This window comes from Phascolarctos cinereus, unplaced genomic scaffold, assembly GCF_003287225.1.
Source record: "Phascolarctos cinereus isolate Bilbo 61053 unplaced genomic scaffold, phaCin_HiC Scaffold_1;HRSCAF=81, whole genome shotgun sequence".
NCBI lineage: Eukaryota > Metazoa > Chordata > Mammalia > Diprotodontia > Phascolarctidae > Phascolarctos > Phascolarctos cinereus.
In genome coordinates, this window is record NW_027555514.1 from 141,129,103 (window position 1) to 141,155,446 (window position 26,344).

At 37.2% G+C, this 26,344-nt stretch overlaps 1 protein-coding gene across 1 annotated transcript in view; it reads left to right on the forward strand.

Annotated features, from left to right (window-relative positions):
• The window catches only part of COG5 (component of oligomeric golgi complex 5), a 353,574-nt gene that overhangs the window by 297,090 nt on the left and 30,140 nt on the right, over positions 1-26,344 (forward strand). Inside the window, exons 15-16 of the mRNA XM_020984583.2 lie at positions 17,941-18,051; positions 19,955-20,017. Coding sequence (XP_020840242.1) covers positions 17,941-18,051; positions 19,955-20,017 — 174 coding nt within the window. The remainder of the gene's footprint in view (positions 1-17,940; positions 18,052-19,954; positions 20,018-26,344) is intronic.

Sequence of the window (26,344 nt, forward strand, 5' to 3'; positions counted from 1 at the left end):
CAATGGTCTTCTTACTGTTCCTTGCCCAGGATAAGCCCTTTACTTACCACCTATCTTCACTGGATGTCTTCCATATCTGGAATGTTATCCCACCTCGATCATGTCCCCAGGAAAGCTCATCACCAGGAAACTCACCGTCCTTTGAGATTGCTTCAGCTTTGGTATTCCCACCACATCAGTACCCTGATTACCCTCTACTCTTTTAAATGGAGGGCTGGAAAGCAGAACAAAGAACTCCCAAAGCTTCCATTTAGAGAAGGCTCCCAGGCCAGCTAACTCTTCACTTTTCACCAGTTGCACTCCTTACACTGGATTCTACCATGCCCTGATACAGTACTTTTTTCCCCAGCCCCTTCCCCCCACAAACCCCTTTTCAGCTTCCTTTAGTGTGTTTTTCTCCCCCCTCCCCTATTTGATTGTAATCTCTTTAAGGGCAAGGAATATCTTTTTTCCTAGGCACTTCATAAATGTTCTTAGTGACCAACTCCTTTTCTCAACTTGGTGTCATGGATCCCCTGGCTTTAAGATCCAGATCAAATCCTACCTTCTGTAAAAAGCCTTTCTCTGTTTCCTATCTTTTCTCTCCCCTTCCCCTCACTGGTTGTACCCTTCCTTTGAGATTACCTTTCATCTATTCTGTATATAACTTGTATATCCAGAATTATTTTCATGTTGTGTGTCAGTGTGTGACTCTGTTTTCCCTGTCTCCGTAACACTCTCACAGTGCCTGTAACATAGTAACGTCTTAATAAATGTTCATTGACTGAATAGAAAATTTACAAAGTACTTTCCCTAATATCTACCTCACTTCCACTCTGTAAGGTAGCTATTATAAGTATTATTGCTGAGGAAATTTGGTTTCATTAAACAGATGAGGAATAGGGTCAGAGGGATAAAGTGAATTACCCCTGGTCACATATTAAGTATCAATACATGTTTTCAGAGCTAAGTTTCCTGACTTTATTTCCAGTCCTTTCAGCTTCATCTTTCTGAAAAGCATAAGACTGGCAAGTAAAAAGAACTACAGTGTGTCTCTTGTACTTTGAACAGTCAGTAAGCTAACATGGCCTTAAATTCTGTCACAGACCTTAGGTAGTAAGCAGGCATTTATTAAGTGCTTACTGTGTATCATGCATTGTGATAAGTGCTTGAGATACAAAGAAAGGCAAAAACACTCAGTACCAAGGAGCTCACATTCTAATAGCAGAGATAACACACATAAATAAGTGAAGACAAGATATAGACAGACTAGATGGAAATTAATCTCATAGGGAAGGCATTGCCAGCTGAAGGGACTGAGAAAGACCCGCAGCGTTATTGGAATCACAGGGTTTGGGTTCCGAATGCAGTTTTGCCAGTTATTAGCCATGTGACCTTTGGTCACTCAATCACCATGGGTTTTTAAAGCACTTATTAAGTGCCAGGAACTAATACAAAGACAAAAAAATATATAGTCTTTACTCTCAGAATTTGCATTCTACCAGAGGAGATAATATATGTGTTTGTGTATGTGTGTATATGTATATATGCATGTGTGTATATAACATACACACATACACATACAGATATGTAAATGTATTTTTAAAGGCAGTTTAGGAATAGAGGACACTAGCAACCCCAAGAGATCAGTAAAGACTTCATGTAGAAAAAGTGTTGCTTGAGCTAAGTCTTAAAAGAAAAAAGAGATGATGAGAGGTGAGCTGAGGGGGAGCATTCATTTCAAGTATGGGGGACAGGGACGGAAAAGGCATGGAGACTAGAAATATAGAAAATTACACAGAAGGAAGAGCAAGCAGGCCAATTTAGCTAGATGATGGAACATGGAATGCCAGGGGTTGTATATAATAAGATTGGGAAATTAGAGCCAAATTATGAAGATCTTTAAATCCCTAAAGAGCTAATATTTTATCCTAGAGACAACAGGGTGCTCCCGGAATTTATGAAACAGGAAAGTGATTTGGTCAAATTTACCCTTAAGAAAAGTCACTTTATCATCTTTTTGGGAGATTGATTTGAAGAATGGAGTGACTTGAGGCAGAGACATTGATTAGGCTCTAAATAAATGTAGTGGTTATATGAGTAGCAAGTAAAATGAATGAGAGAGATTTTGTGGAAGTAAACAAATGATAGGGATGTGCAAAAGGAAGAAAATTCATTTGAAAATCTGGAACACAATCAGTGATCATCAATACAGTATTCATTAAAATAATTATTCATTGAAACAGGACCTTTACTTAGTATGACTGTTATAAACATAGTATTGTAAACATAGTATTTACTTAGTATTGACTATTGGTATAGTCAATCAAGCAATAGGTATTTTTTTAAATGCTTACGATATGTCAATCACTATACTAAGCACTGGGGATACAAAGAAAGGCAAAAACAATCACTACCCACAAGGAGCATACATTCTAATAGTGCTAGTTATTCTGTCTACTTGAAGGGAAGGGGAAGCATTTATTAAGTGCATACTATGTGCCAGGTATAATGTTAAGCACTATTTTCACTTGGTCCTCAAAACAACCTTGTGAGATAGGTGCTATTATGATCCCCATTTTGCAACAGAGAAAACTGAGGCAAAAAATTTGCCTATGGTCATGGGCTAGTAAATATATAATGCTGGATTTGAACTCAGATCATCTTAACTCCAGGCCTAGTCCTAGCAGCCTACTTGAAAACAGTAAAACTTAATTTCTTTAAAAAGAAATTGTTATTCAGACCTTTCACTAATTCTTACTGGTTTTAACTCAGATTAGTTCAAATTAGCAAATTTATGTTTTTGCCAAGATTCTAATGTTGACTAATATCACTAGCCATAATATTTGGCATAGCAAAATATGAAAAATTCAGGTTACTATTTATGAGAAAGAAAAATTCTTCTCTGCTCAAGGAGTTAAGAACCTGCTGGCTCACGATTTTATATTTAATTAAGTTAACAAGACCAGTACTTAGAGAAAAAGTGATTAGCCATGGGTAGGTAGGAGTTCCATCTGTTCAAAAGCATAGACTTCTTTGGAGAAAAAAAAATAAGGTAAATACCCATGAAACAGAGACATTTAATGGTCTTGATTAAAGACCTCACTTATTAGTGTGTGTAAAGGCTTGAAATTCCCCTATGTGGTTGCCAAACACTGTACCAGGTGGTACTATTGATTGACAGAAAACAGACATCGAAAGAATATGAAGAGGAGGTTAATGAAATTAGTATAATCTGAATCAAAGAACTATGTGACAAAGTTACGGGATGACTGAACAATGCAACTTTGATTTACAAAACTATTTTTAGTTTTAGTGTGATAGTTTTGCTCATATCCTTTATATATGCAAGGCATTTTCCAAGTTTTTTGTTCATATGCTAGAAGTCCCAAATGAATTATTTCTCATCTGTCATCTTTTTGATAGTGGCTTTGGGTGAAGTTCTGGCCTGATGTCATGATGGGATCTTACCTTTGAATAACTCCATACTGTACCCTATCCAAGTTCATCTAACTTAAGTTATAGATAAATATTTGCTCAGTGAAAAACCCTATATAAATGAGTGCCAGAGATGTAAAGAAAGGCAAATATGTGGTCCCTGCCCTCAAGGAATTCACTTTCTAATGGAGGGATGGGTGGATGGGTAAAAGGAAACAAACAGCTACATAAAAACAGTGTGACATGGGTTTCTCTTGCCTTCACATCTTCACCCTGCCAGTCTCAAGAACCCTTAAGAGGTTCTCCTGCCATTGGCTCAAGCTTCCACTGTTTATTTCTCCCACCCCCACCCACTCCCATTTTTTAGGGTCATATGTCTAGCACCTCAGATCCATTTAACTACGTAGCATCAAATTTTCCACAGGAATATTTGCTTCAAGGATATACTAAGAACTAACATACAAACATTTCCCACCCCCTCAGCCCCCACAGTTTGGAGGTGTGATACTTCCTATATCATGTAGGTCACTGAGGAGGGAAGAGAGATGAGACTCCCACCTTAAGTCAGTAACTACATAGCATTAGTCCCATGCAGTTGAAGCCCCAAATGCCTTGCTTCTCAGGACGGGCTGTGCTGGCTGCAACATTCGTTTTCAGGAACTGCATTTCTGAAAAAGCAGTCTCATTCTGGCAAAAATTGATAATATAGTGTCCTCAGATTATAATAGCTTGCTCACTTTAATCAGAGGAAGTCCTCTTGGGCCCTTTCTCACAGCCCATTTAATCTTAATCTAGACAACCTTCTAACAAGCTTAGTTATCTGGTATCAGGAAGTGATAACTGAGATAAGAGAAAATAAAATGCCAGAAAAAACCTCAGAAGGAATAAACATCTGGAAATTTTTTGTGCAGTACAATTAGTCTTGTTGAATAATTAGGATTTTTAACTGAATTGCCTCTGCTGCTGCATTTAACAAGAAATTTTTTAATAGTTTTATAGATGTATGGGAAGATATCTTGTTGGAGGGCACCCTTAATGTTTGCACTTTGTTTTATCAGGTCAGTTTTTTTAAATAATCAATCTTGTATAACAGCTTTTAGTTAACTATGTGACTCAGAAGAAGGTGTCTGCTATAGAAAAATGTTGTTAAAAAGCCTGCTTGTTTTCCTCTCATATTTTTATCCAGATTACTCTTGACAACCTGTAGTGATCATTTTCCAATCTTGGCTCCTTGGTACTTGAATTCCTTCATTTGGATTGCTTGCAGTATGTTTCCTTTGACCTGGAAGCTCTAGATTTGGGCTCTGATGTTCCTGGTTGTTTTCATTTTGGGGTTTCTTTCAGGAGGTAACTGATGGATTCACTCTGTTTCCACTTTGCCCTCTCATTTTAAGAGATCTGGGCAGGTTTCTGTTATGATTTATCAAAATATGATGTCTAGGTGCCTTTTCGTTGTTGGGGGTGGGGGTGGGGGTGGTATTGTTTTCAGGTGGTTTAGTGGTTTTCCAAGTCAATTAATTGTTTTTTGCTATAAGACGTTTAATATTTTTTCCCAGTCTTTTGACTTTACTGTATTTTGATATTTTTTGTTGCCTTGTGGAGTCACTAAGTTCTGTTTGATTCATTCAGATTTTCCAGGGATTTCTTGGCTTTGTCAGACTTTTGTACCTCTATGCCAAGTTGTTAATTCTCTTTCCAGTTCTTTCTTCCATAGCTCTCATTTCTTTTCCATTTTTTTCCTCTAGCTCATTTCATTTATAGAAACTTTTTTCTCTCTTTTTTAAACTCTTTGTTTTACCTCTTCTAGAAATTCTAATTGAATTTTTGCTCAATCTGTGTTTTTCTTTGAAACTTTGCTTGCAAATGTTTTGGAGTCTTTCTCCTGTTCTGGGTTTGTGTCTTGAGTATCCATGTCATTATAATAACTCTTACCTGTGGCTCCAAGAAGCTATAGTGTGTGCAGCAGTCACACCCCAATAAAACTGTCTCAGCAGATGGGCTAAACCAGATTGAGGCTAATTGACAGGCTTCAAACCCATAGGTGAGTTAGGGGGATGTCTGCCTCAAGCATGAGAAGACTTCCTGTGGTGGAATGGTCAAATGAGAACAGTTTGTTCCAATAGCAATGAAGGCAGCTGAAGCAGGTGCTGTGGAGTGCTTAGAGCTTGATTAGGCATTGAAAACACCAAGGTCTTCCACTGCATCCTGGGCCATCACCAGTTGACTTGATTTTTGTATTGCCACTGTACTTAAATGACTCTGGAAGAGAGGGTAAGGCTGACAACTTTGTGCAACTCTGCCTCACAAATCCAATTCATGTGCAAGTCAAGACATCACCCTGTGATGTCATTGGTCTTCTTTGAAAGTAAAGGATGGGAGGGGCAGCTAGGTGGCACAGAGCTACTTCCTTGGAGTCAGGAGGACTTAAGTTCAAATCTGGCCTCAGACATTTGACACTTACTAGCTGTGTGACCCTGCTTATTTTTTCAGCCTACTTCTTGATTTCAGACATTATGTAAGGGCTAGGCTCATTTCTGGAGGGACTGTCCGGATTCTTTCTGTTGCTGCCTTCTTGGGTTTTGAGTATTATATTATTCCAGGATGCCAAGGATAGCTCAGTTTGGAAACCTGCGAGCTTTCAGTGTAAGCACAGGCAGCTATTTGGTTCTGGACAAAGTCAAGAGTGCTGCTTTCTTCATTTGAGCTCTGCAAGTTCCTGTCCTGGATTTAAGTCTGAGCAGCAAGCCTATGGGCTTGCCCCATTTGGAGTTTCAGTAAACTGTTGCTGCTGGACTCCATAAATTTCAGCCAACTGGAAAGCTCTGCTGGTTCAGAGAGACTCAACTGTAGGCTTCTCTTTGCTCTGGGATTCCTTTCTGGGTTATTCCTCTGCAGGCTTCAGATTGGCCTAGAAGATGGAAATGAGACCTTTTTTCCTTCCCAATTCAAAGAATATTCTTCTGGGTAGGAAAAAATCATTTGAGGAAATATATCCACTATGCCTTAAACATAGAATCTGATCTTATAAAATTTTTGTTTTCTCCCTCAGCACCATGCAATTGGAGTGAGAGATTAGTACTACATAAATTCTTGAATTCATATTGAAATATAACTTGGGTATTATAATTCAGACCCTTTTTAACACCATCAAAATAGAAAGACTGAAAACTATAATTATAACTTGACTAATTATAACTTCTTTACAAAGTTCAAGGTGAAACTGTTCTTGTCTGAGTGTCAGAATGCTGTTGCTCTTTGTATGCAAAGGAGGCAAAGAAATACTTCCACTGTTGTTCTTTTTGATTTCACCAATGAAGTTCTAATAAAGGATTTTCTTTCTTCTCACAAATTTCATAAATGTTGGACAAAAAGAGCCTGGTGGATATATGAACAAATTTACCTAGACAGGACTTATTCTGTCTGACAGGCCTCTCCTTAATGTGCTGCTGGGAAGGCCACATAGGTAGAAAGACACAAATAGACTCTGGAGCTGCTTCTGTTGTATCTAAAATATAACTTAATTCATTACAAATTCCTAAGTTATTTTCTTGCTTTTTATAGAATCTTTTCATCTAAATCTGCTTTTCAGTTCATTAAAAATAACTTGAAAGAGTTTCTGGGTGGGAATTTTAAATCTCTTGTCCTGCATTTTTAGTGTCTTGGCAGTCTTGGTTTCTTCTTTGTATAGCCCTTTATTATAAGTGGGGTAGCAAATGTTGACTGTTCATTGGAAAAACCTGTACAGTTCATTTTAAATGAATATTAACTGTGCAAAAATATTCATCATCTCAACTATGATTACATGTATATATTTAAATTATACCAATTTCAAGTTTTTTCCTTTTATACGTTGCATCTACATGTTCTTCTCAGTGAACAGAGACATGACATTAGTATTTCTTTAAATTAAAAAACTGGTTTTTGCCTTTCTTTAGTATCCTTAGCACTTAGCACAATGCCTGACACATAGGAGGTGCTTAATAAATTCTTGCTGACTGTCTAAAAATATTTTGTTTAAAGAGGGTACAATTGGTACTATAGTTAGGGTTATAAAGGAATTTTATTCTTTTGCATTTATACATAGAAATTCTTTCAGAATATTGATTAAAGATCTTAATGGGTTTAGTGTATGCATTTTTAACCATGTCCCTTTTTGTTTCTTATTGGTCTTTTCAAATCAGATTGTGAAGGTGAAAAAAAGTTATTTTCAAAGAGTATATTTCTCATTTTTAGAACAGGGTCTGGTACCTCCAGACAGCTTCTGTGTTTCTTGGTTCCACATAATATTGCAGCCTGCTCTGTCTCTGCTTTCTGCCCATTAGGTTCTGAAACCTGACTTTCCAACTCCAGGAATCTCTGCATGAAGCCTTCCTCATTTTCTGTCTCTCAAGGTCCCACATCCTGTGATACCAGACATGGAGCCTTTTCCAAGGACAGAAATAGAGGATGGATGCTCTTAAAAATCATTAGTAATTTAGCAGTTTTGGTTGAACGATGAGATATGATGCCAGACTAGAGAGGGTTAAGAAGAGAATGAGAGAAAAGAAAGTGAAGGCAGTTGCTGTAGATGGACTTCTCAAGTACTTTAGCCACAACAGTCAGGAGAAATATGGGACAATAACTGGTAGAGATGAATGGATCAAGTGAGAGGTTTTTGGTTTTGGTTTTTTGTTGTTGTTGTTTTCATATGGGAAACCGTAGACAAGTTTGTAGGCAACAGGGAAGCAAGGAGAGGATGAAAATAAATGAGAGAGTGAGGATGATAGAGAGGGCAATGTATTTTATGTTTAGAATTTCAAAAAAAAAAAAGAAATCATATAAAAATAGATTGATAGTACCATCAAAAAAAAAAAAAGAAAGTCAGAAGGAGCAAGTTTGGTTGGTAAGATGATGAGTTTATTTTAAGACTTTGCAGGTAGATTGTAATTTATGAATTTCTTCTTTTAGTGGTTCGATTATGCTTCTGCCAGTACTATTACCTTAGCCAAAGTTACTCTTGTTAATCTCAATAAAGGCCAAAAGCAGCCTTTCCCTCTTCTCATGAGTGATACATTTTTTTTTCTTTTCAAATCAGAAACAGAAAAATAAAGGAGAAAGGTAACCTTCCCAAGCATAAAGAAAAACTTGTGATTTCTTTCCAATTGAGAAAATGTTTCCTTGGTAACCATCTTCTAATTCAACCCCTACTCTTTTTCTTGAATGCCTAAATTATACAGAAGGGGGTTCTTTACTAAAAGTTTTGCCAATTTACAACCTGGTTTAGACAGGATATTGTTTCTGATTATAATTATTTTAAAAATCATATTATCTACGGAATCTAAGCCATGGATTTAGAGCCCAAGTGTCATGTAATTCAGCATCCAAATATAGAAAAATTAGAATCAGTAGCTGGGAGAAAGGTGTCTAATGTCCACAGACTTTTACAGTTTTTCATCTCATCTCAGCCAATAGGATGGGAGTCAGGAGTAGGTCACCAGGGATATAAATTCAGAAGGAGGGCATGCAGTCAGTCTGTGAGGAATGACTGATTGGCCTTTACCTTATAAATCTTAACAAGGGTACTGCCAATGTTAAGGCCACAAAGGACTCAGAGATAGTTTGAGGGCAGTTTCATCATTAAAGACAGAGCCAGTTAAGAGCATATGGGTAGAAGAATTTGTTTCAGGCAGAACAATTAGGGAAAACAAGTTGAGTAAATTTTTAGCATCTAGGAGCTCTAGAAAAAGAATCTTTCTCATCTTGATCCTAGGGAATAGGGTATATAAGACCTTTTGGGGGAAAGACACTGAATGAGTTCTCCCATGAAATAACTGAATTAGGAGAATTGCAGTTGAGAGGTACCTACCTTAGACCCTTGGTACCTACAGCTGTAGTTGAAGATTAAGGAAAGAGATTTTAGGAAGTTTGAGATATAATGCAATCTTAACTATCTTTGCAAACAAAATCATCAGAGAGAGGGAGGAAAAGAGAGAGAGGGTGAGTGCTAAGGCTAGCAAGAACAAGACCTGGTGGAAGGAGGTCATTTTGAAAGAGAGAACTAACAAATCCAATTCAAGAAATGCATATTAAGTGTTCACTCCATGCAGGGTACTGTGCTAGACACTGCGGTTAGATTTGGCACAACTCCTGCTTTCAGGAAGTTAATAATCTAATAGGGTGCTGTACATAAATAATTATGATCTTCACAAGAGTACAATAAGTGCAAAGGAGAAATTCTGGCAAAGCCATGTGAAAGTTTGAGCAGGGAGAAATCACTTTCAGTTAGTGAGATTACAGAAAGCTTCATAGAGGAAATGTCACCTAAGATAGGAACTGAAAGGAGAGGGAGAGACTTCGACAGGAAGAGATACAAGGGGAGAAAAAAAAAATATGTCTTTGGTAGTCATTATCCTTTTCCAACTCTTACGTATATGGAGGGCTGATTTGATAGAGCAAGGAAAGGTGGGTGTAGGGAGGAGCAGGAAGACTGAATTTTTCCCACAAAGCCCGTTGGGATCATAATTGGAAGAGATCTTAGACATTATCTCGTCTAGCCCTCTCATTTTACAGAAATTGGCTTAGAGAAGAGTGACTTCCCCGGGTCACCAAGGAAACAAGGGGGAGAGCTGAAATTTCAAATGAGGTCTTCCAAATCCAGTATTCTTTCTCCTTTAACATTTTGTCTGGCCGCCAGGAAATTCAGGGGAAAGGAAGGAAGTGGTGGCCTTGATTTTATTTTTTTTAACACTTCTTACATATACCCCTGACATATGCATCTGTCTTCAGGCCCTCATTACCTGATGCCTGGACTATTGCAATATCCTCCTGGTCAGTCTGCCTGCCACAAGTCTCTCCCCACTCTAGTCCATCGTTCACTCAGCTGTCAAAGTGATCTTTCTGAACTGCAAGTCTCACCATGTCAGCCGCCTTCCTAATAAACTTCAGTGGCTCCCTGTCACCTCCAGAATCAAATATAAAATCCTCTGATGTTCAAAGCCCTTCATAACCTTCCCTCTCACATACATCTTTCCAGTCTTCTTACTCCTTACATTCCCCCATGTATTCTTCAATCCAGTGACACTGGCCTCCTTCCTGTTACTTCAACAAGATGCTCCTCTTGGTGTTTTCACTTGCTGCCTCCTGTGCCTGGGATGCTCTGCCTTCTCCTCTCTACCTCCTGGCTTGTTTGACTTTCTTCAAATACCACCTCAAATTCTGCCTCCTCCGGGAAGCCTTTCCAGATCCCTCTTAATTTTAGTGCTTTCTCTCTCCTGACTATCCTATTTATCTTGTATATAGCTTATTTGTACAGTTAATTATATTACTTCTTCCATTAGACTGTGAACTCCTTCAATAAGAACTGTGTTTTTCCTTTCTTTGTATCCCTCTCATTTAACAGAGTTCATTGTCCATAGTAGACACTTAATATTTATTCACTGACTACAAGAAAACTTTCCCAGTTGCCTTTAATGTTAGTGTTTATCTCTAACTGTGTTGATTATCTCCAATTTATCTTGTATGTAGCTTGTTTGTATATAGTTGCATGTTTTCTCCCACATTAGACTCCTTGATTTGGGGGTCTATTCATTCCTTCACTTTTGCCTTTCTTTTGTTTCTTTATTACTTAACCTGGCTCATAGCAGGTTCTTGATAAATGCTTATTGCTGGGGCAGCTAGGTGGTGCAGTGGATAGAGCTCCAGCCTTTGAGTCAGGAGGACCTGAGTTCAAATCTGGCCTCAGACACTTGATACTTACTAGATGTGTGACCCTGGGCAAGTCACTTAACCCCAACTGCCTTACCAAAAAGCAAAAAATAAAATAAAATAAATGCTTATTGTTGACTTTAATAGAGGGAAGAGATCAGTATGGGTTGGAATCATCAGGGAAGGTTTTTTGGAGAATTGACTTGAGGTGAGCCTTGAAGGACAAGTAAGATTTGGATAAGTAGAGACAAAATAAGACTGGAGAAAGGGATGGGACTCCCTAGCCTGGGAAAGCAGCATGAGCACTGGGGGGCATTCTCATGAAATAAAGGAAGAGACCAGCTTGGAGTTGAGAGTTTTTAACAGAAAAGGGTGTTTTGTTTTGTTTTGTTTGTAGAACACACGTATATAAGTTCATCAGTAATTTTATTCCTGTTCTTCCCTATTTACCATGCCTCTAGACAGCCAGCTACAAAATCTTAATGTTAGGGATAAGAAATCTTCATGCATACCTGACCTTTTCCTTTAGAAAAATAATGAAATTTATTTGCTTTAATTTAATTTTTTTAAAAGTGCATACACATATTAAAACAAAAGGTTTAAAGTTTTTGTCTAGTGATTTCTTCAGCTTTCACATTTGTCATTTCATTCAGACTTGTAGCTAATTGTGTTGGCAAAGATGTAGTTCATTAATTATTAACAGCTATATTCTGCAGGTTTTTAGTGAAATTATTATATGCCTAGAGGACATGACATTGGACACATTTTGTGAATTGAAAAATAAATTATACATTCATTTCTACCATTTTGAAAGGATTATTTAAGTTCTTAAATTTTCACTGACACTCTTATGGATTAAAAAATATGGGTAAAAGTTGTTAAAATACTTACTAATTATGGGAAGTTGTGGAAACCCCTTCTATGGAACTTTTAAAATAAATCATCCCACTTATTTTAAGGTATGGACCTGCCTAAAACCAAGAGGACAGACTAAATTACCTCTTGAGTTTTTTTAATAGTTCTTTGATTCTCTAATTACTAATTAATTGTGCCCCTGTTATCAACAGTTCAGAGATAAAGAAAATATTAAGAGGTGATATATTCTTTTTCTCTAAATTCAGATACACCATGCTCCATGAGCACTAAAACATATGTGGTTAGATTTATACTAGCCAATTAGTTTCTGCCTCTCTCTACTTAATGCCAGCAATCTAAAAGCAACCCCAACTTCTAAATACACTGTGTCCCAAATAAGTTGGTTGTTTAGATTTCAGAATACTTTCCTGTATAAAGAGTGCCATAAAAATGATTGTGGATTTTGAAGGACAGCCTATAAAAATAACATACCTGAAGTATGATACTACACAAAACAGTCTTAAGCATGTTTATTCATGGGAATGGGTGTCCATAGTTCCAATGTGGAGTGCCAAAAATATATTCTTCTCCAGTCCTATAGCGGGAGTCTCCCCACATTCAAGCTGTTGCTGATGACTCCATAGGTTAGGTTAAAGAACTTCAGCAGATAAAGGGCTTTTGAGGGGGTTGAATTGAATAATAGGGGGATTCTGGAGGTAGCAGCAGAGTGACCTCTGGGGTAGGCTAAGAATTAAGCAGAAAAATAGAATACTTTAGGTTAAGCAACTCTAGAAGTAATACCATCTACTACCTATAAACCCTAGAGACTTTCCATAGCTCTGCCATTTACTTTGTGATCTTGAGCAGTCTCACTGTCTGGGCCTCAGTTTCCAGATCTGTAAAGTATATTATAACCTCTCTAAGATTTCTTGTAATTTATGGTAATCTTAGTTTTGGGTTGGCTCCACAATTACCTCCTTTCTTTTCTTCCAGAGGGCCTAGAAATTAGCCTAAGTTCCTTTCTAGTAGAATGGGCTAGAAGTTTCACTTCCATGGCTCACCTCAACCCAGACTCTCACCTTTGTCTCTTTTTTCACTTGAACTTGTGAGGAAAGTTAAATGTGGATGTGAATGGAGTTTAGGATGTAGGTAGGCGTAAAGTAAGATTAATCTGTATGTCAGAGGAAAAAACATTCACTCTTATCTTGTGCATTTAATCTTAAATGCTAGGCTCTGGGATGAAGAGAGGATGATGGGGTGGGGAGAGTAGAGACAGGGAGTGTGTAAGGTGAAATAGGGAGAGGGATGGGAATTTATGTCAAGTTCTGGATTCAATTCAATAAAAATTTATTAAAGCCCTCTATGTGCAAGATGCTGTACTAGTCTGTAAGGCAAAAGATAAGGAAAGTTTGGAGGGGAATGGGTTTAGAGAGGAAGATAATCAGTTCCATTTTGGATATGTTGATTTTGAGATGCTAATGGAATATCTATTTGGAACTAACAGCACTTGATGGCAGCTAGGTGGTGCAGTGAATGGATGGAGTGCCACCTCTGAAGTCAGGAAGATTCATCATCTTGAGTTCAAATGTGACCTCAGACATTTACTAGCTGTGTGATCCTGGGCACTTAACCCTGTTTACCTCCATTTCCTCATCTGTAAAATGAGCTGGAGAAGGAAATCTTTGCCAAGAAAATCCCAAATGGAGTCTTGGAGAGTCAAACATGACTGAAATAAATGAATAACAACAACACTTGCCATTTAAAAAAATGTTTTTAAAATTTCTTAAAATTATATTTGTTCATATATCCCTATCGTTATAAAAATTATTGTTAAACGATACATCCATGCCTTCGTCGACCTTACAGTATAATAAGGGAACAAAATTACACACAAACACAGAAGTAAATATATTAGGTAGCTGTCAAAGGCAAGAGGGTAAATTATTACAAAGAGAATCAAGGAAGGGTACAACTTTTTCTCACTATAAACAAAGAGAAATTATTATATCCTTTTTAAAAAACTTGCTCCGTCAGTTGCAGTTAATCCATTTCTAATGCAAATAGGTACCTATGGAACAAAATTTTAATTGTTTCTTATTTATTTTTCTTAATCAGGTTTCATTTACCTTTTAGATAATAAATATTAACATGTTAAATCAAAATATGATCAATTTTAAAATGTTTTCAGGGCTTTAGTGTTGGGTTTTTTGTTTTGTCCTTGGTCTGTCTGTCAGTTTTAGATTTAACTCAGTCAAGTGTCTAATCTTCTTCCCTAAAACTCATGTATTTAGAAATAGACTAGGGGTCAGAAGTTACAAGTTTTTAATGCCTACACACTTGCTCACCCATACATGGCATGACCTTGGACAAGCAGCTAACCTTCTCAGAGTTTTCATTTGAGAAATATAAGTCTACCTTTTGGGGGTATAAATGAGAGCTAATAAATATATTTCACAGAATCACAGAATTTTGCAGTTGAAGGGAACCTCACTGACCATCTAGTCTAATTCATACCTGAAAAAAAAAATCCTCACTAAAACATACCCAAGTAGTCAGCCAACTCTGATCAAAGAGCTCTAGTAAAGGGGAACCCACTGGCTCTGAAGGATTCCCATTGTACTTTTGGGTACCCCTAATTGTTAAGTAGTTTTCTGACATTAAGCCTAAATTTGCCTTTCTACAAAAAATTCTATTCTTTGCTTCAAGTTCTACCTTCTAAAGCCAAACAGAACAGTTGATCAAAATGCACTTATTAAGTACCTACTATAAGCTAGTCACACATACCACCCCCCCACCCCCCCCAAACACTAAGGTTACCAAATCAAAATGAGATAGTCCTTACCCTCAAGGCATTATAAGGGCAGAATCAGCATTTAGATATAGACATATTAAAAGCAGATACAAGGTAACATTAGTAGTGAGGAAGGGACCCAGAAATTGAGGAGACCAGAAAAGGCCTCACCCATAACATGGTGCCTGAGCTGTGTTTTGAAGGAAGACTCAGATTCCAAAAGGTAAAGGTGAGGAGGGAGTATATTCTAGGCCCTGGACACAGCCAGTATAAGTAAGCTCCATTTTGTCTCTGTTACCACTATGATCAAATAAAACTCCTTTGTTCAGTGTTGATAGCCCTTCAAAATCTGGCCTTAACCTATCTTTCTAGTCTTATTACTCATTACCCTATTCCATGTGCATCAGAGTCCTTAGGGAAAGATAGTTTGGAATGGGGAGAAATTTGAGGCAGAGACCAATTACCAGACTATTGATATGATCTAGAAAGGATCTGAACTAGGATGGGGGGAGGTTACTGTGTAGAAAGAAAGAGACGGGTATAAGAAATATCAAAGAAATAGAAACAACAAAATGATTAAATATGGGAGTGAGACAGAATGAGGAATACATAATGAGACATTTGAACTGGGATGATGGAGAAAGATGGTGGAGGCCTTAATGGTATTAGAGGAGTTTGAAAGAGGCTTTGAGGGAATAAACAATGAGTTCTATTTTAGGCATATTGAGTTTGAGATCCCTATGGAACATAGCCAGGAGACAGTGATGTAGCTTAGTGCTGGGAGATACACTTGGACTGGATATAGAGAGCCAAGAGTCATTTGCATTAAGATGGTACTTAAAACCATGGGAGCTAATGAGAGACACAGAGAGAGAAGGAAAAAAAGGGCTCAAGACATGATGCGGATGATGACCCAGTGGTTAGCACAGTGCCTGGCACATAGTAACAATTTAATAAATGCTTGTTGATTGATTTAGCAAAAGGTAATGAAAAGGAGCAGTTGGACAAGTAAAAGGAGAACTGGGAGAAAGCAGTGTTGTGAAAACCCAGAAATGAGAAATTATCTTGGGGGAAAGGTTGTTCAACAATGTTAGATGCCACAGAGAGGTCAGTAAGAATTAAGACTGAGAAAGGGGCATGAAATTTGGCATTTCAGAGATCAATAGTAACTTTGGAAAGAGCAATTTCAGTTGGGTGATTAGGTAGACAGCCATGTTGTCAAGAGTTAGGAATTGAGTGAGAGGAGAAGTAGAGACAATGAGTATAGACCACTTTTTCAGATAGTTTGGTTGAGAAATATAGATGAGATGTTGGATAATAGCTTGAGGAAGTGTTAGGGTCTAGTAAGGATGTTGGCAGGCTTTGGTGTGTTTGTACCCAGCAGGGAAGAAACCAGTAGATTGGGAGATACGAATGAATAAATGAAGTCTTTATTAAGGATTTACTATGTGTAAATATTGAAGATGAAGGGGAAAAAAAGGAGAGCAGTGGGATCAGTTTGCTAGAGAAGAAGGTGAGTTGGGTTCAAGTATACATGTAAAGGAGCTGAGCTTTCTCTCTTCTCCCCTTCTCACAACCTCTTTCCATCAAAGACAGGAGGAAAGGAGGAAATAGTGGAAGATAATGTAAAGAAGTTGGGAGACGGGCAGAAGAGAGAGCTCCTCAAGAATGGCCTCAGTTTTCTCAGTCAAGTATGAGGTGAAGTTCTCTGCTAAAAGGATAGGAGAGGCTGAAGGAGTTTGAAGATAGAAGTGGTTTGGATGTGGTGAAGAGGATAAAGTGGCAATTAAGGAGAATTAAAAGGATTAGTTTGCGAAGATCAGATAACATAAGTTTGTAGTGGGTGAAATCAGCCTAATTTTGTGACTTCTTCCAGCTCTCTTCAGCAGCATGTGTATCTGAAGGAGAGAAGGTGACTTGTGAAAGTAATCCAGGGTTGGGGTTTAGTGAGGTACAAGTGGCCGTAGGACAAGAGCCAAGAACTAGTCTAATCCCTTTTACATGGGATAGATATTGAAAAGCTAGTGATTCCCTCCTTGCCCACCTCCAGTATTCTCTTCTCTAAGCTAAACATCCCCAGTTTCTTCAATGGATTTGAGGCCCTTTACCATTGTGATTGCCTTCCTTTGAGCTTTCTGTAGCCCAGAAGTGTCAAACTCTTGTCCACCAATAACATTTAGCCTAGATTAAAATGTCGCTGAGAAATGCTTAACTAACTAAATAAAAATAAAATATATCATGTTGTTCTTGTTGTTCAGTCAACTCTTCATGACCCATTTGGGGTTTTCTTGGCAAAGATACAGGAGTGGTTTGCCTTTCCTTCTCCAGCTCATTTTACAGATGAGGAAACTGAGTCAAACAGGCTTACTTAACCCTGCCCAGGGTCACACAGCTAGTAAGTTTCTGAGGCCAGATTTGAGCTCAGGTCTTCCTGACTTCAGGCCCGGCACTCTATGCACTGCACCACCTGCCTGCCTCTGACATTATATCATAGATAATGTTAATTTGTGGTTTTCTAAGTCAATATGCATCCCACTTCTGTTTGAGTTGGACAAAACTGCTCTAATCCATCTATGTCTTTAGAATCTGATGTATATTTGTTACAAGGGTTTTGGTTTTCTCTTTCCCCAGTAGAATAGGTTAAGGGGGAGGAAAGGAAAAAAAATTCTGTGTTTGTTGATTGGGAGAAAAATTAGTTTAAAAAAATCTGATGCCCAGAGCTGAACACAACACTACAATATTTAGTTTATAGTTCACTAAAACTTAGCATTTAAATTTTTTTAAAAATTTATTTCTGAGTTTATAATTCATGGAACAAACATTAGACAGATATTAGAGACATAAGTGTACAGTTGGCCTAGTGACATGCACTTTCTTAGGAATAATAGCCAACACATACTAGACATGTTGGTCACTCCTGTGACTCCTATTAGGGGAATATCAGAGGGGTGTCACACCATCTAGTGGAGAATTCACAAGGTATTTCTTCATTTGTACCATATCTAGTTCTGTTTCTACATTTCCAGACCCATCTCTATTAATGTGTACCTAGGTCTTCTCCCAGTTCAAAAGGTGTAACTCTTTTAGATTCTTGCATAATTAAAAGGCTCACTGATTCATGGTACCAATGTGTTCTGAGGTTAGTGGTTTGTCAACTTGTTTTAACCATTTTTATATGTATTCATTTATTACAGCTTTCTACACAAGGAGAAGCAAGTCAGGTGATTGGTCCTCTTACAGAAGGACAGAGAAGGAATGTAGCAGTAGTTAATTCATTGTACAAGTTACACCAGTCAGTTATGAAGGTAAGCTTTGTTTATTCTGTCTTTCATTTTTATTAAACTCTTTTGATTTTGCCCCAGACTTTCCCTTCCCTCAGACTACGAGAATATATGAATTCTTAGGATTTTTTATACTAATATGATAGAAAGTACAATAATTGTAAATAAGCAGAAAATTTATATGAGGAAAAATAATCTTTCATAGATTGGCTTTTCATTATAGGCATAGCCTCTTAGCTATACAGTTTGCTTAGTATTTTTTTTCATTTTAACAATAACAACAAAAACGATGTTAGATCCTCATGTGTTGGTGTTGATTTAGTTGTTTTTATCATATAAGTGATTAACAGTGAATCAAATGTGCTTCATGTTATGATAAAATGGGATGAGTATTGGCTATATAAACAAAGGACTGTGTTCAATTTCTGTCTCTGCTGTTTACCACCTCTGTGATCTTGGGAATGTCGTTTAATCTCTGAGCCTTGGCTTCTTCAATTATAAGATGAGAGAATTGGCCTATAAGACGATGTAGGTGCAGTCCCTTTAATAGATCATAAATCTATGATCCCATGAAGAGTATAAATTGACTTTGGTCTAGGAAAGACAAATTTGACATCAATCTATGGTGAAATGAGTATATACTGGAACCTTTCACTGAATAAAGCAATTTCTCATTGTCAAAAATGGCATTTAAGTCCCTGAAATTCCTCACTTTTCTTTCCAGTGATTAGCTTTAAGTAGATTCATTTCAAGTTTAAAAATATGTAGTATGTTCTTTTCACTTTCCTTGGGTGACATGATTGAATTTTTTCTATTAATAATACTTCTCACAGAATAAATTGTTGATTGATCTTTAACCTTCATACATATTATCCAAGATGTTTTGAATTACTAGCTCCTAGGAAAGATGCACATTCTGGTTGAAAGTAAAAATATAAGGTCCTTATGAAACTATTGATGGTAACAATTTGAACATGCTTTATTTAACCAAACCTTGTGGATCATGTTCTTTAGGGAAAAAATGTAATATTTGGGAAGCTTGAAAAAATGAGAAGCTAAATGATATTCTCATGTTTTTTGACGTAGTGTGTGGTAGATATTTCAGATTATTTAAGAGATTCTTTATCATTTTATTAATTTAAGTATTTGGACAATTCCTTTTTGTGAGTTAGTCATATTACAAAAGGTATATTTTGCATACTAAGCAAAACATGTAAAATGATCATATCCTTAACAAATTACCCCTACCAAAAAAAAAAAACAATCCTAAGGTTGTATTTTTTCATGCCATCTAATTATTATTCTAGAGAACCAGAAGTAATGGACGATTCTGTTCAAGCATATTTAAATGTCTCTATTGATACTCTAAAGATTTTTTTTTAAAATAATGTTCTGTATTGATTTGTAAAAAGTGAAATGTCTGGCATTTGTGTTTTAAGGACTTCTTGAAAATTAGATTCTGTTCCAAATTCCCCTTGGGGAACTAAGGCATTGATTTTCTCCGTTCCCTTCTCTTTCCCTTCCTCTCTGTCTTTCCTCTCCCTCTTTTCTTTTTTCCTCCTTTCTCTTCATTTTATGTCTTTCCCTCTTCTTTCTCTTTTTTTTGGTATATGCCATAAATGTCGTGCTTTGTCACCAAGCTTTATCAGCTATGCCTCTGTACTGGTAATGAATTTAAGAAAAAAACTTTAATATTCTTGATATTTCTCATTCTTTAATATGCCATATGCTGTTTTTTAAAATAGCCTGCATATATCAGAAAGTACAAATGGATTTTTGAAATATTATGAGAAATGTCTCTAACATTATGAGTATAATTTAAATATATGGTCTTGAGAGCTTATGTTGTTACTTTCTGGTCACATCCAATAATGGCAGGCATAAATGACTCCAACAAAGTTTTGCTTCAATTAAAACTCTTTTGTAGGTAATTTCCAATCAAAGTTCATTCCCAGCAGCAGCAGAGGAAACAATAGCTGCAGCCCTAAAGGTAAAATAATTTAATTTATTCTTTAATATTTACTTGCCTGCTTAATTAGAAGTGATTTAAGAATGTTATTTTGTGTTACTTGAGGTTAAAAGCTCACATTTAAAAAGTTTAAAAGTTAGAATACACCCATGCCTTGACTCATGAACAAAATCCCTTCTGGGAGAACCTTCTGCAAGGTGAAAATCCACATAGTAAAAATCCTATTTTTCTTCATTTTGATGTGGAAAATTATTTGTATTCTTGGAACCCTCAACCTTTTCATCAAAAGATGCCTTAACATAAACACACATAAAAAATGTTCATGGCACTTACCAAAAGGAAAAGGCTGGTGTATGAGTATTGAGGTAGAAAGAAGATGAAGTTGGAGTGAGTTAGTCTGCCGCTGGTGGCACAGTGAAGAGAGCAGTGGGCCTGAAGTCAAGAAGACTGGTGTTCAGATCTGGCCTCAGGTACTTTAGTACTAGCTGTGTGACCCTGGGCAAGTCATTTGACTTCTGTTTGCCTTAGTTTCCTCAACTGTAAAATTGGAATAATAATAGTGCTAACCTCACAGGGTTGTTGTGAGGATCAAATGAGGCTGAAATATTGGACAAAGTTCTAACACAGTGCCTAGCACATAGTAGGTGCTATATAAATGATTATTCCCTTCCCTCTCCTTGCTGAAGTGCGAAAAACCAAAAAGACAAGGGTGCTCAACTAGGAACATTCCACAGGATCCTCATTTTCTCCATCATCCAATTGTGAAGCTGTCTGTATAGATTTGGAAGGCTTAATGCTTTGAACTGCCAGCGGGGGGCTTTGTGGCTGCCGAAGCCACACCAATGGTGAGGGACACCATACCATGACTTCATTTGATTACTGATTCCTTCCCATTGTCATTGTGTATGTGTGTGTGTGTGTGTGTGTGTGTGTGTGTGTGTGTGTGTGTGTGAGAGTGTGAGAGATGCCTGCTATTCTTGTGGTTGTTATGGTTGATCCCTATTGGTTTAGAGCATATGCATTTAGTTTCATGGCTGCTATTTGGAGGAAATTGCCCATAATAGCTAAAAATGATCCATTTAGTGAACAATAAGTATAGATTACTATTATCCATTACAATGAAAATTTGTAGAGCCAGTGTCTGTAGAGTGAGGCAGTGTGCACATACTGCAGAATGGATTGCATGGACCTGAACAGCTCAATCATAGAGTTTTCAATGGGGATGAGGTCTTAGAAATAATCTGGTACACCCCCCTAATCTTATCGAGGACGAATTTAAAGTCCAGAGCCATGGAATGATTTGTTCCAAATCTAATACTGATAGTTAGGGGCAGAGCCTTGATTTAAACCCAGGGTCTCTAACAATTCAATGTTCTTTCTACTACATACACTTACATATGTAAATGATTCTTATGAAAGGTTAGTGCATCTCTGAATAAGAGCCTATCCTTCCTGAAGTTGAGGCTGTGGCCCAGGAGCCCAAATTCCATTCTGCAGCATGATCTTTTTAATCATTTGTTCACTCCACATACCCACCATTCTCTTCTGAGACACCCATCCAATCTGGTGTTTATATTGCTTAATTCCCAGAGCTAACATATTTCCATTCAAATGCCTGTTTTTCTACTGCCACCGGATTAGCCCAGGATTTCCTGAAAAGTCTACCTCCAGCCCAGGACTAACCTTAAGACCTAGAATTCAGGTACAGTTAGTCTAAGCCATTTAGACTATCAAACTTTAAACCACTATTTTCTAAACATCTTGTTTTATTCATTAAAGTTTCATACACAAAGGCAGCATTAGATAGAGGGCTTACTTTAAAGACAGGAAGATCTGAGTTCAAGTTCCACATGGCATACATACTGTCTTTGTGACACTAAGCAAATAATTTAACCTCTCAGTCTTCTAGGAAACTCACCATGACTGTAAGTTGCAGAGAACATGCCTATCTGCAATGGTAAAGTCCCTTTACCCCTCCCAAGAGTTCCCTATAGTAATAGAGTAATAGGTCTAGTCCAGTGGTTTCAAACTCAAATAGCAATGGTTCCCCATTGGTCACATATTGACTTAGAAAACCATAGGTTAACATTAGTTATGTCTTATTTTTATTTAGTTTGTTAAATATTTCCCAGTTACATTTTAATCTGGTTCAGGCTTCACTCCGGTGTTGTGGCTTGCATAGGGTGACTGGGCTGTATATTTGACACCGCTGGTCTTGTTCAGAAGGCCAGAGTCTCCTTCCTTATGGGTATCCAAGGGATAACATCTCTCTATAGTAGGAGGAGCACTGAATTAGAACACCTAAGTTCAATCCTAGCTCTGCTGCTTATTACTTGTGTCCCTTTGGACAAGTCATTTATCCTTTCCATCCCTCAGTTTCCCTTGTCTGTAAGATGAGGGGGACTGAGACTAGATAATCTCTAGGCTCCTTATTATTTCTGTATTCAGTTTGGAAACTGTGAGCCAGATCATAGTCCCAAGTTCTTTAATACATTGTATTCCATAATTAACAATTAGGAGAATTCCTGTAGATAATGGTAATATATAGACCAAAAGCCTAGCTAGATCTTTAAAAAGGTACAAACTACTTCCTCCCTTTTTTTCAAGGGCCAACTTGGGTACTGTCTTTTCCATAAAGTCTTTTCCTGATTTTCTCTAACTGAAAGGGATCTCTTTTTGGACCTTTTTTTAGGTTCATCATATTCTTCCTTTTCTCATCATTAGTAGTAGTAGTAGTAGTAGTAGTAGTAGTAGTAGTAGTAGTAGTAGTAGTAGTAGTAGTAGTAGTAGTATACTTCCTTTTTATCTAGACCTGTGGTGTCATTGGTATAAGGATCTCCCAGCAAACAAACACTCCACCAATGAGGAACAACTATTCTGTAATTTAGTCTTAGAGATCAAGTGGCTTACCTGGAGTCAATGTATATCGGACCCAGCTCTTCTTAACTGTATGGGCTATTCTCTATCCACTAAGCCCACTGCCACTTGTATATTTTTCATTAACCCCATTAAACTGTAAGCTTGAATACTATGTTTTATTTTATGTTTGTATCCTTAACATCTTACATGGTACCTTGCTTATCTCAGTGGACCCAACAGTAATTACTGTAATAGCAAGGCATAATTAATATTCATTATAATGATTGGAATTCATCAAGAAAAATTTAGATTATATTCAGTCTATTCTACTTGAAAAGGAAGGGAAGTATGTAATACATTTTGAAAAACTCACATAAAATGGTTAATTTTTTTAAAAGCTGCTGACACTTAAAGGGATGGACTTAATTTTCTGGAAAATTCATTTATATAGAATGTTAGTCCCTAATAGTGCCAGCTAAATGATATATTACTCTTTATATGTATATGGCAAAGCAATCACTATCTACACATGGCAATTTAGAACAAAAAGTGGTTTTAAATAACTTAGGCATAACATTTAAAATAAGGTACTTCCAAAGGTATTATAATTAAACAACTTCATTATTAATGTGTTCGTTAATATTAACAATGCCGTTTGGTGACATATTAGATAGTGCTCCTTATATGAAAGGAAAAGAAACCAAAGCCCAAAATAACAGAATTTTTAGTTCAAACATTAACAAGGTAGAAAAGGAAAGAAAAGGTTATTATTATTTTTTTCTTTTAGAAGTATGTTTTAATACCTCCTGTGTCACACAGTGAAAAGACACATATTTTTGGTTCTTGGGTTTCAGCCAGTTACTACACATCATAAATTATATCCGTAGGTCTAAGGGATTTAATAAGCTGCTCATAGCTTTGCCAAAGTGAATGAGTTTTCTTTTTTTATCTTCAAGTAATTTAGTTATTTTTTACTTAAATTTTCCTAATGGTTATCAAGATGTTTATCCACTGCCAGTATTCCCCTAGCATATGTAGTTGCATTTAAAATAGTCCATTTAAAATGGTCCTGAACTCTCCTTGCTAATGCTCTTTTCCCACTTTATTCTTAAAGTCAGGACAACAAAGCCAATTTTTTTTTTGGTGGGGCAATTGGAATTAAGTGACTTGCCCAGAGTCACACAGCTAGTGAGTGTTATGTGTCTGAGGTCAGATTTGACCTCAGGTCCTCCTGTCTCTAGGGCCAGTGCTTTAGCCATCACACCACAAGGCCAAATTTTTTAGCAGACTAGAATGCTTACCAGGGCAGGAAACCATTCCCCCCACCCCCGCCTGTTTTTCCCTGCCAAGACTTTCTTAGGGGATCTCCAGAAAAGGAGTCCTTGCTGAACAGACTTCAAAGTAGTCTGGTCTGTAGCGTGAAAGAATACATATTAAGTATGATATTCTCCATAGCACCATCTCCTAGACAACTTGATAAAGGAAGACATATGTACAAAGTGCACTGTACTAAGTATTAGAAGACTGCCAAAGAAGAGAGAGGGGAGGAGGAAAGCACCAAGGTCAAAACCTTGGGAAATACTTGTGTTCAAGGATTGAAAACAGAATGAGGAAGTGAGATAGAGAAGGAGTTGTTAGGCAGGAGGCGTGAGAGACAACAGGAAAAAAAAAATATCTCTGAAGCCAGGGGAGCAGAGTATCTAGTACTAGCGACAATCAAGTGCCAGAAGCTATGGAGAAATCTAGGCAGCTATAGACTGAAAAAAAGCCAATTGTACATGACTGTTCAGAGGACGTAATTTAACTTTTCCATAGTTTCAGTGTGATGACAGGAGTTAGAAACCTGATTTTATATGGCGTATAGACAGTGAGGAAAGGGTGGCACTGGCTACTGAGAGCTTGGTAAAGATGTTTAATATTCATGGAAAGAAGAGAAACAGGATGGGAGCTGCATGGGCTAAGAGAAAGGAATGAAAAGGTGTATTCAGATTAGAGACTCCTGAACATAGTTGTAGACAGAAATGAAGCAGACAGTGGAGAGGGAGAGATTTAGGATGCATGAAGGAGGAGAATAACTACTTCAGTAGAATCCTAGAGGATGTAGGAAAGAAAAGGATGGAAGATATAGGTAGAAGGATTAGCCTTCCTAAGGGAGTGGGAATACTTCTTCTTTTACCTTTGAAAACAAAGAAAGATGATTGATTCTAACCACTTTTGAGATGTGGCCTAAATTTTCTCAATGAAATAGAAGGCTAGGCCATCTGCTTTAAATATGGAAGGTATTATATGGCAAGTATTTGGGGGCTTAGGGAGAGAGGAAAAGGTTTGGGATGCTTGTTATGGTGAATAAGTAAGAAATTCAATGTGAGTAAAATAGAAAAACTGTCCAGCAATAGAGATAGACATTCTGCCTGAGGTTATACACCCTAAATTTGTAGTAGATAAAATCACCTCCATTTTGTTTTCTTTTTTTCCAGTTTTGCTCAGTTGTCATTGAGTAGAGTAGAGAAATTGGATGGTGGAAGTTCCCTGGAATGAGAATTCATAGCTGAAGATATATGGAAGGTTGGAGGCAAGAGACTGTAGGGTAGCTGATGAAATATTAAAGTGACTGATTTTAGGCCCTAAGGCTGGGTATGGAAGCAAGCAAAACCTGAGTAAGAGAGGTAAACTAGCGAGATATGAGTGGCTCAAGGGAATAGAAGTCTTAATAGGACAAAATGGAATTAGAGTGAGAAGTTTGCATCTTGAAAAATGGTGAAATTCTTTTTTAAATAATATTTTTTCTCAATTACATGTAATGATTATTTTTAACATTCATTTTTTAAAATGTTGAGTTCCAAATTCTCTCCCTTTCTCCTTTTCCCCCTCCCTGAGAGGGTAAGCAATTTGATATAGGTTATAAATGTATAGTCATGCAAAACATATTTCCATATTAGTCATGTTGTGAAACAAAACACAGCCCCCCCCAAAAAAAAGCCATGAAAAAAATAAAGTGAAAAATATTATGCTTTGATTTGCATTCATACTCAGTCGATTCTTTCTCTGGAGTTGGAATGCAAAAAAATGGTGAAATTCTAAGAAATGTTAAAGTCTAATTTGGGACCATATTGGTGTGGCAGAAATGGGATAGATAAAGAGGTTACAGAATTGTATAATGAAGTTATTAGTTGAGTTGACTAGCGCAGTGCTCTGTGCATAGCGCACATTTAGTAAACATGTATTGAGTCCCTCACTGATGATAGTAGGGAATGAGGATGAGATGGGAAGAACATAAGCCTACTGATACGTCTAGTGAAGACAGTGCCTTAAGCTAAAAACTGGTCATGTTTTACCAAATAACTCTAAACAAAGGTCAGTCAAAAAATCACAGAACTTCTGAGTTAGAAGGAGCTCTAAATGGCCATCTAATGCAACCCAAAACTAGAAAAAAAAATAATACCCCCCAAATTATACCTGACAAGTAGTCATCCAACCTTTTCTTTTTTG